Source organism: Mus musculus, chromosome 2, assembly GCF_000001635.26.
Source record: "Mus musculus strain C57BL/6J chromosome 2, GRCm38.p6 C57BL/6J".
Taxonomy (NCBI): Eukaryota; Metazoa; Chordata; class Mammalia; order Rodentia; family Muridae; genus Mus; species Mus musculus.
Window position 1 is genome coordinate 151,670,630 of NC_000068.7, and position 15,951 is coordinate 151,686,580.

The 15,951-nt window shown below is 44.3% G+C and overlaps 1 protein-coding gene across 1 annotated transcript; it reads right to left on the reverse strand.

Moving 5' to 3' along the window:
- Nucleotides 1-8,731: 8,731 nt before the first annotated feature.
- Nucleotides 8,732-15,504, reverse strand: Tmem74bos (transmembrane 74B, opposite strand). Its single transcript, NM_001378411.1, has 2 exons — nucleotides 15,335-15,504; nucleotides 8,732-10,445 (listed from the first exon to the last, which is right to left on the reverse strand). Exons 1-2 carry the CDS (start codon nucleotides 15,398-15,400, stop codon nucleotides 10,215-10,217), a joined length of 297 nt encoding a protein of 98 aa, NP_001365340.1. The 5' UTR covers nucleotides 15,401-15,504; the 3' UTR covers nucleotides 8,732-10,214.
- Between the last annotated feature and the right edge of the window lie 447 nt (nucleotides 15,505-15,951).

A 15,951-nucleotide genomic window follows, 5' to 3' on the forward strand; every position in this document is an offset into this window, starting at 1 on the left:
GGGGCGTGAAGGGCGGGGTGGGGCGGGGCTGAGTAGTGAGGAGCTGTTTGGAGGAGAGGGCTCCGTGTAGAGGGGCGGGGCAAGCCGTGAGGGGCGTGGTGTGGAGGGGGCGGAGCGTGGTGTGAAGGGGCAGAGTGTGAGATATTGTAGTTTGGAGTTTGAGTGGTTAAGGCTGCAAGAGGCATGAGAGGCGGGGCTTAGAGAGGCGTGTGATAAGAGGTGGAAAGGGTGGGGTGTGAAAGAGGTGGGCAGGGCTGAGAGAGATAGTGAGGGTGTGATGAGAGGTGGGAGGAGTAGGTATGGAGGGGCGGAGCGTGGAGGGGAGGGTTGTGAGGAGGTGGGGCTGAGTGGTCCAGTAAAGGACAAGGCCTGAGGGGTGTGGTTTGAATAGGGAGGGGGCATGTGAGATGATGTAGGATTAAAATGAAGTATGAGAGATTGAGACCCCAGGAGCAGGCCAAGAGAGGCTGGAGAGGCTCAGATGTACCACATGGCTAGAAGGCAGCATTGAGGCATCCCGTATAAACCACCTGCTCATGAACCACCTGCTCTTGATCTGTGCTTGAATTCTGGGCAGTGAGCCAGGGGTGATGGCTTACATCTGATCTCCATGAGTTCTTCACCAGCCTGATCTACATTAGTGAGCTCCAAAACAACCAGGACTACACAGAGATAGCCTGTATTTAAAAAAAAAAGGCATAGATCTCTGCAAAAGTGTAAGGGTAGAGCAGGGCTCCCATTAGAATAGACCACTCAAATACAAATCTATGAGCCAATTCCAAGTCTTTATTTCAGCCAGCTGGTGAGTATACTTGAATATTGGAATCCCAAGTGCAACCCTAACTCTTTCTTAGTTCACTTTCAAGCAAGAAACTTCGTGGTTGGAAAGTCTTCATGGTTCCCTTTGTGCAGCTGCAAGCAGATAGTTTCAAAACCCAAAATATGTGATTAGCAAAAATAGTGAAGTCAGGCTGACCATTGCAAAGAGTCCACATCCTTGAGTTACTTTTCTTCCTGGAATTGTTTTTTCATAAATTCCTCCTTACAGCTACTGGCACTCTACTCAGCAAGACAAATTTCATCTGAGGTACCAAATGCAGTCACCATAGTCAACTGGCTGCCCCAGACACACTTGAGGTTCCTGTAAAAATGACATTATCCTCTTCAACCTCAGTTTTTCTCACCTATAAAATGGAAATTTTGATAATAAAAGTACCTCCATCATTGAGTATTGCAAAAATCATTAATGAGATGATATATGTAAAGGACCTACAGTTATAAGTGCTTAACAAATATTGGATATTGTTATTACTGTTACTATTTAAAATATCATTCATTCACATTGACCCACCCTCCTCTCCTTTGGGGGCAGTAAACATTTTAGCCTGAATTATCATAACATTTAATAGTTAATGCCAGTTGCTTAAGTGTGAGGAAAATCATATAGGAACATAACACTCCAAGGCTAATTTAATTCTCTTGAGCTTTATAATAAGTATCAGTAATACATCCTGAAACAGTGATGTCCAGTATGAGGTAATGAACATGGCCCAAGCTCCTTCCTGGACATTTTTATAGATTAGCTCATTTACTCTATAAACAACCACACAGTAGTTATTAGTTTTCCCTTTTGTGGGGTAAGGAAATGTAGGCGAGGAAACAAAACCTGTCCAAGGTCACATGATTGGGAATGGTGGAAACAGGGTTCATATTCAAGTTCAGCTCCCACTTTCCTTCTTGGGGTTGATGCAAATATCCGGGACACGTCCTTGATACTGCCTACAGCACCATGGCCAGATGTTTCTGTAAGCTTTGTGGGAATTATATGTAACTGTAATCCTTTGAGATCAATATCTTCTTCCACTCCAGCTCTCTGTCACACTGTATTGGTGAATCAACGGAGGCAGCCAAAACAGAGTTAAGTGCACATTTAATTTAAGTTCAAAGAGATCCATGCATTAGGGGCCATGCCAGTGCCCTTGGCCTTCTATGGTTAAATCACTGTTATCCATCTTATATAAAATGGCTTCTAAAACCAGAACTATTACCCACTAAGCTGACTCAACCTCCATGAGAAAGAGGGTCCCGGGGTCCAAAACTGTGTTAGTGCTCAGCATCAGGAGTGTACTCACAGGGCAGGAAACAAGATTGAAAGCTAGACCACAGAATACTTCTCATCATCAGACATAATAACTTACATAGAAGATTTGGCTCTCACAAAGGCCAGTTAAAGCAGAACTCTAGGGTTCCACAGCAAGCAGAAGGACCTGAGTTCAAGCCCTCAGAACCCATGTAAAAAGTGGACTCATGATGTAAGAGTCTGTAACTCCAGTGCTCCTACACAGAAATGAAGAGTGAAGACAGGTGAATACCCAGGAGGGCTCAGACCAGCTAGCCTGGGAAGCAGCAACGAGATCTTGTCTCAAAAGAAGGTGGAAGATGAAGACTCGCTTCTAGGGTCGTCCTTTGACCTCCAAACACTTGTCACAGCAGGAACATACTCATATTCACGTGAGGAATATGCGTATAAATGTGCATGTACACACAGAGCAGAAATCTTTTGGCAATGCAAAATATAGCTATTGGTATAGCATATATTTTTCTTCCTTACTAATTAAAACAACACAAGAACAACATAACCCAAAATGCACAGACTTGTGCTTGCTGAGCATGACATGTAGCCATGTACTCTAAGCAGCCAGCAAGAGTGTTTGTTGTATGAATTCATTGCAGTAGGTCACATCTTATGTGGAGTGTTTGCCCTGGTAATATCTGATGCCTATAGAAGAGATGTCCTGCAGGACACAATGAAACAGTAATTCATTAAGAGAAGTAGATACATTCAAAGTCAAAATGATGAATACATTATTGCTCATTTAATAATCTAATTAATTAAAAGGAAGGCCTAGAATGCTGGAGCAGGTCTTTAATTCCAGCACTAGCTAGACAGAGGCAGGCAGACTTTTGTGAGTTTGAGGACAGCTTAAACTACGTAAAGAGTCCCAGGACAGCCATGGCTACATAGAGAGACCCATTTCAGAGAGAGAGAGAGAGAGAGAGAGAGAGAGAATCAGGATTGAGCATGAAAACACATACCTTTGATCCTATCACCCAGGAGGCAGAGGTAGGTAGATCTCCGTTAGTTTGGGGCTAGCCTGGTCTACATAGTAAATTCTGGTCATCAAGGATTATATAGTGAGACTGTCTCAAAAAAAAAAAAAAAAGGTGTGTGTATGGGTGAATCATAAATGTACTAAGAAAGATTTAAGCTTTTTTGTTTCTTGACCTGAAATGCTGGTATGGATAAAGAAAATAGCTCAGAATATACCACTACAATTGGGACATCAAAAATAAGCTGTTTAATGTGCTGTCTGCTCAAAGAATGTTTAGAATTAGTCATTATACAGTAAGACTTAGAGTTCCAATAGGAAAGAAACTTAGTGATTTCCTCAAATTTACAATAATCCTAAGAATTTACATGTCATTAAACTTTACAACACGAAGAAAACTGTTAAATTATCCATAATAAAAAGTTTGCCTTGTAGGACAGATTTCCTTAGGCTCCTTATAGAAAACAAGACAACAAAAACATTGTCATGATTAATCAGCAAATATGTGGAGAAAATTAATATAGAGCCATTATCATTCAGTCAATTAATAAAAGTATGTCTTAAATTTCCAATGCTGTGACAAAATAATTGAAACAATCAATTTAAAAGAAGAGAGGTTTTGCTTTGCCTCACAGTTTCAGAATGCATCTTGTGATACTACTAGGAATAGGGGCTTCAGCTGTAGTCACCAGAAACAGCAAGAGACAAAGGGCAAATTCTCCCTATGAGCCCCCAGAGGGATTCAGCCTGGACAACACTTTGATCTTGAGTTAGGAAAACTGGCTTTTACTCGGTGAAAGAGCAGAACTGAGGGCTTGGGAAGGCAAACCAGACAGACAGAGAGGAGAGCAGGGTGGAAGTGTCATCTCATAATAGAGCTTGAGATGAGCTGAGGACAGGACAGTCATGCATGGTTGGGGACACCAGGTTCTGGCTCCAGCAGCATCATCCTAGGGTGTCATTTACAGTTGCTGAAGGCTGCTTTGCTCCAGATGCTAGCAGTAGGAAAGGGCAGGAGCCTGGCTTTCCTGATACCCCCGCCTCCTCTGTCCCATGGCATGACTGTCCACAGTGTTCTAATGAGAACCTCAGGAGCATGACAAGAGCTCTGTTTAGACAGGAGTTGGAACTGAAATTTAGTGTCACCTGTTAGCTTCTTCACTCATAAAATGGGGCTGTAAAATCAGTCTTGCAGAGATGTTGATTGGGTTCCGTTCAATCATATCATTACATATCGCATTGCTGTACATGGCACTGGAAGATAGAGTGGATGACTGAAGATGACAATGAGTAGCTTTGTATGATGCTGATGCAATCCTTCTTAGGTGGCAGGCACTGGTGTGAATGCTTTGTGTCCTACTACTTCATTTACTCCTCACCTCAACCCTAAGGGACAGGCAGTGTTAGCCTTGTTCTACAGACAAGTAAACTGAGGGACAGGGTGTTTAATGACCTGCCTAAGAGCACACGATTAGTAAATGGCAGAACTGGGACTTGAAGATAGGCAGTAAGACTGTACCTTCAAACACTGTAATCATCCTAACTCCAAAGTTGTAACTGTCAAGGTCAAAGGGTGGCTCGGTGGATAAAAGCCGTTGCCACAAAGCCTGACAACTTGAGTTCCATCCCTGGAACCCACATCATTAAAGAAAAGAATTGACTCTTGCAAGTTGTCCTCTGACCCCCCACATGAGTGTTGTAACATACATGTACTCTGCCCCCGATAAAATAAATATAAAAGAAAAGGTAGCGGTCATTAGTGTATGTGTGTGTCTTCTTCAATTTCTCACTTTACTTTTTTTGAGACTGTATCTCATTGAACCTGGATCTTGCTGGTTCAGCAAGACTTGCTGGCCAGCAAGCCTCAAGAGATCCTCTTTCTCCACCTCATCAGGATACGGTGTCTACCAATGCACCTAGATTTTTATGTGGGTGATGGGATTGAACTTGTGCCCCCATTTTTGCATGGAAAGCACTGTATTAACTGGCGAATCTCCTTGGCCCCCATTATTATTAATTACGACAAGATACACTGAGTTCTTTCTGTGTGCCAGGAATGTGCCAATACACTGCTTTTGCTCAAGAGCCCTGTGAGGTCATTTCTTTTAATATCTCCACTTTACAGAAGAGCAATGAGAAACATAGGAAAACTGTATTACTTGGGCTGGACGTGTGTCTGGCTTAGTTGTTAAGAGCACTTGTAGCTCTTGCAGAGGATCTGAGTTTTATCACCAGCTCCACCATCTATAATTCCAGTTCCAGGGCATCCGACACCCTCAAAGGGAGACCCAGTGGGTAAAGCCCAGGCAACTCCCAGACCCAGGGGAGATGGTTTACAGCAGCCAAAGTGACTATGCATAAAATGATTGTTGCTACCATCTGAAGTTTTGGGCAGTTTATACATAAGAATACATGCTTGGTCAGGTGTCATGGATGGCTCAAGACCAGAACCAACCTGATCATTTATCATTAGCCTAGCATTAGCCCCGCCTTGCTGCCTCAAGCCACTGTGGGTTTCATGTATTGAATGGCTCTTCTTCCTGTACCTGAGTTGTTAGCATCTGATCACACTGTCACCCTGGGTGTCAGACGGGGGTGACTCTGCATACCTGCTTTTGCTGCTTTAGTGGACAAAGCCCTGCCTTTTCCTTTCTAAGATCATGATCTAAGTGCTCCCTCTGGTGCTCACTGGCTGATCTGGATGGAATCAATTCCCAGCCTTCTGCAACCAGTGCTCAGGATGCTGTTTCTACCACTGGGGCTCAGTCTGTTTGTTCTGACCTTGCATCAGAATTAAACACCAGTTTTAGGTGGAGGGTCTTGGACCAGAAAAAAAAATCTTTCAGAGGAGCAGCTGCAGAGCTCTGGGTCGATCTCCAAGATAAGTGTGAAAGTGGGGATGGCAGGGTTTTTTTATTTCATTTTATTTATTTATTTATTTATTTATTTATTTATTTATTTATTTATGTTTGTCTGTGAGTTACCTATGGGAAACTGGAACAGGCATAAGGTAGCAGCAGTGTCACTAGACATGGTGGTCGGGGGAGCACTGTTCTTTCTCCTTTGTATAGCCAGGCAGGTATGTCTTTTGATGATGGCTATTAGCAAGCTTGTCCGTTTGTTTCACAGGTTAGTATTCACCCCACAGCAAGAAGAGTAAGTTGCCAATGATCTGTCTTTCCAGGGTGGAGTGCTGTATGACATGCTATATATGAATGGCTCCACTTCATTTGTGCAATAATAGTGCTATTATTATTCTCTTTTTATATATGGGGAGATAAGGTGAATGAAGCCCAAAGAACAAAATGTAAAAAATGAGGGGATGGCAGAGATGCTCTGCCCATAAAGTACTTGCCACACAAGCATGAACCTGAGTTCTCATCTCAAGCATCAGTGTGAAAAACAGGAGGGCTAGAGAGATGTCTTGGTGGTTAAAAGTGTGTTTGCTATTCCAGAAGACTCAGAGCTTGGTTCCACAGGTCAAGCACCTCACAACTGCCACCCACTCCAGCTTTAAGGGAATTGTGTAACAATTTCCTCCAAGATTAAAACATTCCAGTCTGCAGGAAGCTCCTTAAACAGAAAGGTAAACAACTCAAAATAGCTTCAGGAAGTTCCTAAAACTGACAAGACTTACTGGTCTCCTCCCTGTAAGAGTGAACAATAAAAGTTGAGAATCCATCTGAGACAAAAGGAAGCTGAGCTGTCCAGAAGACTTTCGACACCAGACCAGCTGCCTGGAAAAAAACAGAAACCCGCTGAACTGCTTGGAAGAGGTGAGCGCAACGGAAGCACCTGGAAAGGACACTCCAGTCGGCTGAGCTGTCTGCAGGCTGTGCAGTGTTTTCCACGTTCCCAGATTTGTGAGTTGTCACACATGCTGGGTTGAGTATTGATGATACAGTTGTCTTTGAGTCATTTATTTTAAGTCACCCTTTAGCCATGTTCCTCTAAACAACCCCAATAAAAGCCATTGGTTCACCAAATTGGACTCTGGTGGTATCAGTACTTTAAGTCTATTGTCAGTTCCCTATCTGGGGTGAGTAGACATTTCTCTTGTGTCTCCCCAGAAAAAGTTTTGTCACACAACAGGGATCCAGATCCCTCTGTGGTCACCTGAACACCACCCCCATAGCTCCGTGGCCAATAGAAACAGACGCAGGAACACACAGGTTTTTTTTTTTTTTTCTTTTAAGCTAGACGATGTGGTATGCACCTATAATCCCATTGAAGGGAGAAGAGATTGGAGGATCCCTGGAGATCACTTGCTAGTCAGCTGGAAGCTCCAAGCTCATTGAGAGACACTGTCTCAAAAGCTGAGGTGGATATCACACACATAAATATACACACAGAGACATACAAGAAATGGTAGGGTTGGAATTAAATTAAAAATTAGCTTAACAACTGTGGTGGTTTGAATAGGAATGACCCCCATAGATTCATGTGTTTGAATGCTTGGCCCATAAGGAGTAGAACTATTAGAAGGTGTCCCTTATTGGAGGAAGTGCATCACTGTGGGAGCAGGCTGTGAAGTCTTACGCGTTCAAGCTGCGCTCAGGATGGCTCGTACTCTCTCCCTGCTACCTACAAATCAGGATGTGGAACTTTTAGCTCTTTCTCCAGCACCTTGTCTTCCTGCACACTGCTATGTTTCCTGCCACATTGATAATGGACCAAGCCTCTGAAACTGTCAGCCAGCTCCAATTAAATGTTCTTCTTTATAAGAGTTCCATTGTTCGTGGTGTCTCTTCACAGCAATAAAACCCTAAGACAACAACCATCTCTGTAGTCAGGATCAAGCATGTGAAAATAGTTTTTTTTTTTCCTTTTGAGATGCTAAGGATCAAATTCAGCCACACACAACCGAGACAAGTGCTAAGCCACTGAGTCACATCTCCCCAGTGCTTACTAAGTAGCTCAGAGTTGGCCTAAACCTTATACAATCCTCCTGCCTCAGTCTCTACAAGTATTGGGATAGCAACCATTACTGGCTATACTGGTCCATTTTTCAAATGATAACACTGAGTTGTGGCTAGATTCAAAGCACCAAGTGTCATATGTGATGTGCTTGCAGGGTGAAGCTGGACTCCCATCTTGGGCTAAGGTTTCTTTTTAAAAAAAAATATTTTATTACTTATTTGAACATTTCATACACTCATTCAATATATTTTCATTATTTTCAGCCCCACTCTTCCTCCTAACTACTCCAAATCCCACCAAAACCCTCTTCCAACTTCATGTCTTTAATTTTAATTTTATTTTATTACCCACAGAATCCAGTTTGTACTGCACATATGCTCATGGGCACAGGGCCATCCACTGGCACTGGGTTGACTTAGCAGAGGTCACAGACTTAAAGAAAACAGACTCACTGTTCCCTTGCAGCCTCAGTCAGGGGTGGGGCTAGTGAATACCTTCCCTATAGCTTCTAATGAACAACAGCGTTCCCCTCCCTCTGGGTCTTCTCTTTGATTTATGCATCGGAAAACCTTAGAATAGTTAGAGCTGTGTTGGCAAGAATAGCAAAAATGGTGTCAGTGGGAATAGGTAATAAACAAGTCACATCTTTTCTACCTTCTGTTGTGGGGTCTGTTTAAATCCAACATAACTCAAACACCAGGTCAACGCAGATGACAAAAATTTATTGTAATCAAGCCAAGACTGATCAGTCAATGCCACAGAACAGACTCGGGAGCTGAACTGCAACCCTGAAGAGAAACTGCACAGCATATTTAAAGGATGAGACCACAAAGCAAGGGGAAGAACGGTAGGCTGTAGCACTGTCCAATCATAGTTTGACATAAGGAGTTGGAACAAGAGAGTTTTCATTAGTCAGGATAGGAGTTGGTTCCAGGGCCTGGGAACATGAACTCAGTTTGACCCTGCCAGCAAGATGGAGAAGTTGTCCTTGACATGTCTGGACTCAGACAACTCTTCACTTACAAGTTGTCTCTGAGATGTCTGGACTTGGACAATTGTTTCCTTATAATAGAAGCTGTTCAGCTATTGCAAAGTCCTCAGTTCCCCTAGAGACTAGGACCTTGAATTTAGTTTCTTGCTCTGATTAAATGGAGTCTGAAAACAAAATGGTCGTACTTAGAATAAGTTTCTTTTGCTTGTTCCAACATTTCCTTTTTTTTTTTAATGAAACACAGAATTTAATACAAAGAATTATTAACTAAGTATAAAGTTAACTGAGTAGATGAGAAGTTATAAAAAGAACTCTAAGCTAACAATTACAGAAAGAATCTACCACCCCCAGTGCTAGGGAACAATGAAGCTGAAGGATTACAATTTAAACCACACAGACAGGAGCCCTGTAGAGCTGGCCTGCAGTCATCTGAGAAGGAGGGTCTGAGCATAGAGGGGGCCTCCAGACTGGGCCTTGGACTTGGACAGGGCTGGTGCCACGTGCTGAGGTGAAGCAGCTCCGGTGGGTGACACCACAGGTTGCCCTCTAAGATACTGCAGGGGACAAAGGAGTCGGTCCCTCCTTTCACCTCTTGTTCTGGAGTCTAACCTTACACTGCTTACTGGCAAAGATCAGCACAGCCTAAAAGAAATCAATCTAACTGTAGAAGTGTGGTTGGCAGTATCCAGATAGCAAGCCCAAGGAAGGCTTGTGGTTGACTTTGTTGAGTCGCATGCCCATGAATTAAGCCAATAATGAATTATGATGTTCGAGCCAACATGAATTACATATCTGACATGCTCCTCTCTGTGATCTGTGGTGCAACAGGACCTTTTGCTATCAGATTAAGGTGGACAAGAAGGCCTAACAGGAACACAGAAAATAGGAAGTCATTACAGATGTTCTGATTTTTCGCCAAGGCAACAGTAGGTAACCCTCTTTGTATATCATACTCTTTCTTTAACAACTGCCCTGTGAAAAATGGTGTCGTCCTGTTGGAAGCTATGTAACAGAGTTGTACTTACAAAGCATATATGCCTCCAATAATTTATCTTACACACACACACACACACACACATACACACACCCTCTGGCAAGTGACATAGACAGTTAAATGACAGATTCAAGGACACACAGCTGACACATGATTTATACTAGTGGTAGGAGGGTTTTGATGAGCGTCCTCTGGCTGGCTACGGAAGGGAGCTTCGCCTGCTCTTTTCCCCTCGGAGCAGCTCGGTCAGTTGCCTCGGCACAGGCTGGCAGGCTCTGCCCTCTGATCCCAGCCTTGCTCGGAAAGGTGATGTGTTTCTGCTGGGCCTTGTGTCCTGCCAGTGGGTGCTTTCAGCTCGAAGCTCCTCCAGGAGGCTATGCAGATGCCTTAGTGTGAGTAGCAGTTTCTGGTCTTGGATCTGCATCTCGGCCTAGGAGAAAGGGGGCGTCAGTGAGAGTGTGACAGGCACTGTCTGTGCCATCAGTCTGCCTCCCGGCTCAGTGGAGACAAGCCCCTACCTTGTCACACAAGCCACAGATGCCATATTCCCCTGAAGCCTCACTTTTGAATCTAGGAAACCGAAAGTAAATCACACACCTTTCCAGAATGAATTGGAAGATATGCTCTGAAGATGGCATAGATACCACCCCCATATCTTTTCATTTTGATGGTAACAAATAATCAGCGTATTAGTCAGGATTCTCAAGAGAAACGGAACTTATAGAATGGACCTATATAGAGAAAGGGGATTTAATTGACTGGCTTACAGGCTGTGATGCAGCTAACCCAGCAATGTTTGTCTACCAAAGGCAGGTCCAAGAATCCAGTATTGTTCGGTCCACAAGGCTGGATGTCTCAGCCGATCTTCAGACTATGTCAGCCTCCTGAAGAAGTAAGCTCTAATGCCAGTGGAGAAATGGACTTGCCAGTGATAGTGAAAGCAAGCAGGCAAAGAGAGCAAGCTTCCTTCTTCCACGTCCTTTCTATAAGCTACCAGACGTGTAGCCTATCTTAAAGGTGTCTCGTCCCACCTCAAAAGATATGGATTAAAAGAGGGTCTTCCAACTTTAAATAATTTAATTAAGAAAAAAACCCCATCCCTCACAGGTGTACCCAGCCACTTGGGTTTTAGTTAATTCCAGATGTAGTTAAGTTGACAACCAAGAATTGCTACCACAATCAGACAGGGATTAGCATGCTAGTGGCTTCTGTCACTAGCAATGAAGCTAAGCCAACTCCACAGCAAAAGCATTTTAGAAGCACCCTAGTGCAAAGCTTTAGAGTGCCTGGGTCCCCAAAACCTTTCAAGGTATTGGCAATGTCAAAACAACTTGCCCTATGATGATTAAGGTAAAAATTTCCCCCCTTTTTCTTATTTTCTTATTAGGATACATAGGAGTTTTCCAATGACATGTGATAGCTCAGTAGACTGAATACAGAACTAGAAAAGAGAATCCAGTTGTCTTCTTTTGAGCCATACAGTAAGGTGATTTGCAACAATGTAAAGTAGGCTCAATTATTCTCAGTATTTGCTTCGAAAAACAGTTATTTAAATATTTTATTAATATACTGTGAATTTATTTGTACAAAGGCATTTCTATACATTTTGACTTTTTTGCTCTCTATTTTAAAGCATTAAAGTTCATTTTGTGCTGACATATATTTTTTTAACATCCACTGAAAAGCCACAGAAGGGCAACTGTCTCTCAGTATTCAAGGAGGATGGCTATACCAAGATCTAAGGGCATCGAGAGCCTTACAGAAAATGGCAACATGTTTGCATAAGGCCTGGGTGAACCTCCTGTGTACTTCAGATCATTGCTAGATGACATGCTTCTTTGTTAGGTTTCTATTGCTGTGATAAATACCATGCTTTTCCCAGCCATAGCTCCAGCTTCAGGGATGCGATGCCCTCTTCTGGCCTCCATGGGCACCTGTACTCATGTATATAACAGCACAACTGAAGGGGCTGGCAGGATGGCACTGCAGGTTAGAGACACAAGCTTGACGTGGTGGTCTGGATGTCTGTCCTCTATAAGCTCAGAGGTCTGAATATTTGCTTGCAAATTGGTGGCACTGTTTGGGTGGCTTTTGCTGAAGGAAGTATACCATTGTTGGGGGTGATGAGATTCAAGGTTTTGACAGCCACTTGCCATTCCCAGGCATTCTCTGATCCCTGCTTGTAGTGGTTCAGGAAGTGAGCCTCAGCTTCTTGCTCCAGCTGCCATGTCTACTGCTTGCTGCCATGCCTCCAAACTATGACAGCCTCTCTAGAACTGTAAGCCACATAAACACTTCCTTCGGTAAGTTGTTTTGGCCATGGTGTTTGTCTTTGTCGGTTACTACTGCTGTGATGAAACACCATGACTAAAGAAGCCCAGAAGGAGAGGGCTTATCTGGCTTATGCTTCCACAACATAGTTCATCATTAAATGAAATGAGGGCAGTAACCTAGGGGCAAGAGCTGATGTAGAGGCCATGGAGGAGTACTGATTGCTAGCTTGCTCAATCGACTTTTTTTATATAAGCCAGGAACAATAGCCCAGGGGTGATGCCGCCCACAGTGGACTTGGGCCTCCCACATCATTACTAAAAAAGAAAATCTCTCACAGACTTGCCTGCAGCCAGATCTGATGGAGGCACTTTCTCAACTGAATTTCCCTTCTTGAAGATGACCCTAGCTTGTGTCAAGTTGACATGAGACTAGCCAGCGCAACTGAACTCTTGTCAACTTGCCACACTGTTGAGCCACAACTTTTCCTTTCTTGTTTGTCCCCAAGATCACACATTGATATCAACATCACAATATGAGACATTTTACAGGCTTAAGAAGTCTCACATTTTTAAAAAATTTAAACACTTAAAAATCCAGTCTCTTTAAAAATCTAAAGTCTCTTTTAAATCCAAAATCTCTTCTAAAAGTTCAAAGTCTCTCAACTATGGGCTCTGTTAAAAAAAAAAATTACTTTCTTCAAGAGGGGAGAATGACGGCAGAGTCACAGTCTGATCAAAACAAGCCAAACTCAAACAGTGTGAATAACAAGGTCCAATAATTGGGCTCAGATTCACTCAGATCTTCTGGGCTCCTCCAGCTTGAGTTACTGTTCTAGCTCCACCCTCTGCAGCACACATAGCTTACCTTCCAGGCTCTAGCTGGATCCACTTCATTGCTGCTGCTGTTCTTGGTGGTCATCCCATGGGACAGGCATCCCCAAAATGCTGAGGTCTTCCACTGCAACTGGGCTGCACTTTCACCAATACCCTTTCCTGGGTGCTTCTCACACTGCCAAGCCTCAACTTCTCAGCATGACCCTTTCAATCCTGTGCCTTCGACTGCTACTGAAGCTGTACCTTCACCAATGACATTTCCTGGCCACTCACAGTGCAAAGCCTCAGCTAGCTGTTCGTGGCTTCAAACCCAGTGCCACCTGGGTGTCTCTTACACTACTCAAGTTCAGCTGCCCCTGGAACACAGCTTTTGTGTGCTCTGAAGAAACACCTCCTAGTACACTTTGCCTCAATGATGCTATTCTCTTCTTAATCACCTCTAATTTCTCAGCTCCAGCTGACCAACATCAGTTATCTCAGTAAAGCAAAGGTTTATTCAGCTCGCACACCCTGAGTCACACTCCACTGAGAGAAGCCAAGGCAGGAACTCAAACTAGGCGGGGATCTGGAGGCAGGAGTTGATGTAGAGGTCACGAAGTGCTGCTTACTGGCTTGCTTACCATGACTTCTTCAGCCTGCTTCCTTATGTATAGAATCCAGGAGCACTATCCCAGGTTCAGCAATGCAGATGTTCAAGGGCTGAGGAAGTTAACTCAGGCACAACGGTATCCTAGGAATAACCTCTAGCACCACTAGGGGGTGAGGTAAGAGATTTTCAAATTGTGTTTCTCTTTACAAGCGATAATTATTAAAATTATTCTTCCACTAAAAATAGTGTTTAAGAGGGCTGGGATGTGGCACAATTGTACAACATTTCACATGCAAGGTCCTGTGGTCTCCAGTCGGTAAAGGCTTACCCATGGGTCACTAATTCCCCTGAATATCTATGCCATGTTACCTGGGAAGCCAATCACCATGTCTTTCCCTGTGGTGTTTTCTCCAGGTCCCAAAATAAAGAGGTATCCCCAAATATGTGTGCACAGCAGCCAAGAGAGAGGAGGAGTTGACCTGGGGTTCAGGTTTAGCACTGTAAAAAGAAAAGTGATTTTTATTTTTGTGTGTCCCAACCTGACCATCTTACAGATGGGTCCAAGTCTCTGTGCTGGGAAAGCCAGCTGTGCTGCTGGGGTGCTGTGGCTTGTAAGCAGCTTCAGCAGCAGCTGTGACCCCAACCCCAGGAGAAACCCCATCAGGGTTGCCTCCCAGCTGGCCTGTTGCCTAGCAAACCACAAAGGTCTACTGGGATGATCCTGTCTTTCCCTCTCCCCTCCGGTGTCCCTACACAGTCTCCTCCCTCTTGGATGCTGTGCACACATAGTTGGGGATGCCTCTTTGTTTCGGAGCCTGGAGAAAACAGCACAGTGGAAGAAGGCATGGTACCTGGCTTCCCAGGTAACACGGTATAGATACTCAGGAGAGTTAGTGACCCGTGGACAAGCCTCTACCAGCTGGAAACAGAGGACAGGAACACACTAGAAGTAAACGTCCTCCTGAATGCTCCTCTGAGGCATAGTTGGTTTCAACAATTGAGAGGAAGTCCCACAGGCCAGCTGGCTCTTTCTGGCCCCTTCTGCAGTGGAAGCTGATTTCAGTACTCATGGCCGAGCCTAGCCCAGCATCACTTTTGCCCCACCTGGCCTACCCTTGTTGGTTCCTTGGCTTTACCAGCTAATGTGCTGGGTATCCCCTGTGTCTCCCAGGGGTCCGGTTTAACCATAAGTGCCAAGCATTAATAAGATAAATGACAGGCATCTCTCACAACCTTCGAAACCCCTACCATGTTAGCTTTATTGTTACCTTCACCTTCTGATTAAAGAAACCGAGGCTCAGAAAGGTAAAGGCACTAACTAAAGGTCACACAGCAACAGAGCTAGGTACAGTCTCAGCACCCAGTACAATGCTAAACCCAGTCTGGCCGGCACCCAGTGTCTCCTATATAGGCCATGACCCACTTTCCCAGTACCTAAGAATTCCATTGTACTCTGTGTGGCTGATCTAGGTAAGGTGTCTGCAGAACCCAAACTTCAGCCTGAAGCCCCATCTCAGCCAGCGAGGTCCTGGGAAGTGTGTGTGTGTGTGTGTGTGTGTGTGTGACCAGAAGCCTTAAAAATACATATTTTGGAGACATGACAAGGCAAAAGAAAAGACTTACCAGCTCCTCCCTCAGCCACTCCAGGGTCTGCCCAAGACTTGCAGCTGGCTCTCCCGGCATTTCCATCTCAGTGTCCTTGATAGAGTCCTTAGCAATGACTTGGTTACAGGCCCGGGGGACCTTTGACTTGTATAGTCACCAGCTTCCTTCAGGCTGGCAGCTAAGTCCCCAAGGGTGGAATTAATGAGAGCAGGACGTGGTTCACGTTGGAAGACGTAGTTCTGGATTTTTTTTTTTTTAAAGCTTCAGTGCTTTGAACAAAACAAGGAAGAAGGGAAGGAACCAGGGGTGCAGATATCTGCATGCATGATAGTTCCAGCAGCTCAGAGAATCTCATGACAACAGGCAAGCCAGGGTTGTGAGGCTGAGTGACGCCAGTGATAGTCAACAGGCACAGCCATGGCTCTTGGGGCTTCTTTATGCTTCCTGTATAGAGCTGGCAGCCCACATATTCTCTGGGGCTGATACTCCTTTATGATCCCAGTCCCCCACCCCTCCCGTCCTCACCTGCGGAGTCTCAATGAAGAAGATGCTGACTTTCCATAACTCAGTTTCTGGATGCTCATGTGAACAGCTCCCCACAGGGAAATCAAAGCAGAAATGTGCTCTTACACATT

What these genes read in the sequence shown, in the direction of transcription:
- Tmem74bos (NM_001378411.1), bottom strand. Translation starts at nt 15,400, where the DNA reads ATGGAAATGCCGGGAGAGCCAGCTGCAAGTCTTGGGCAGACCCTGGAG. An exon ending in AGTGGCTGAGGGAGGAGCTG is followed by an intron (nt 10,446 to 15,334) that starts GTAAGTCTTTTC and finishes CCTTTCTCCTAG; the next exon opens with GCCGAGATGCAGATCCAAGA.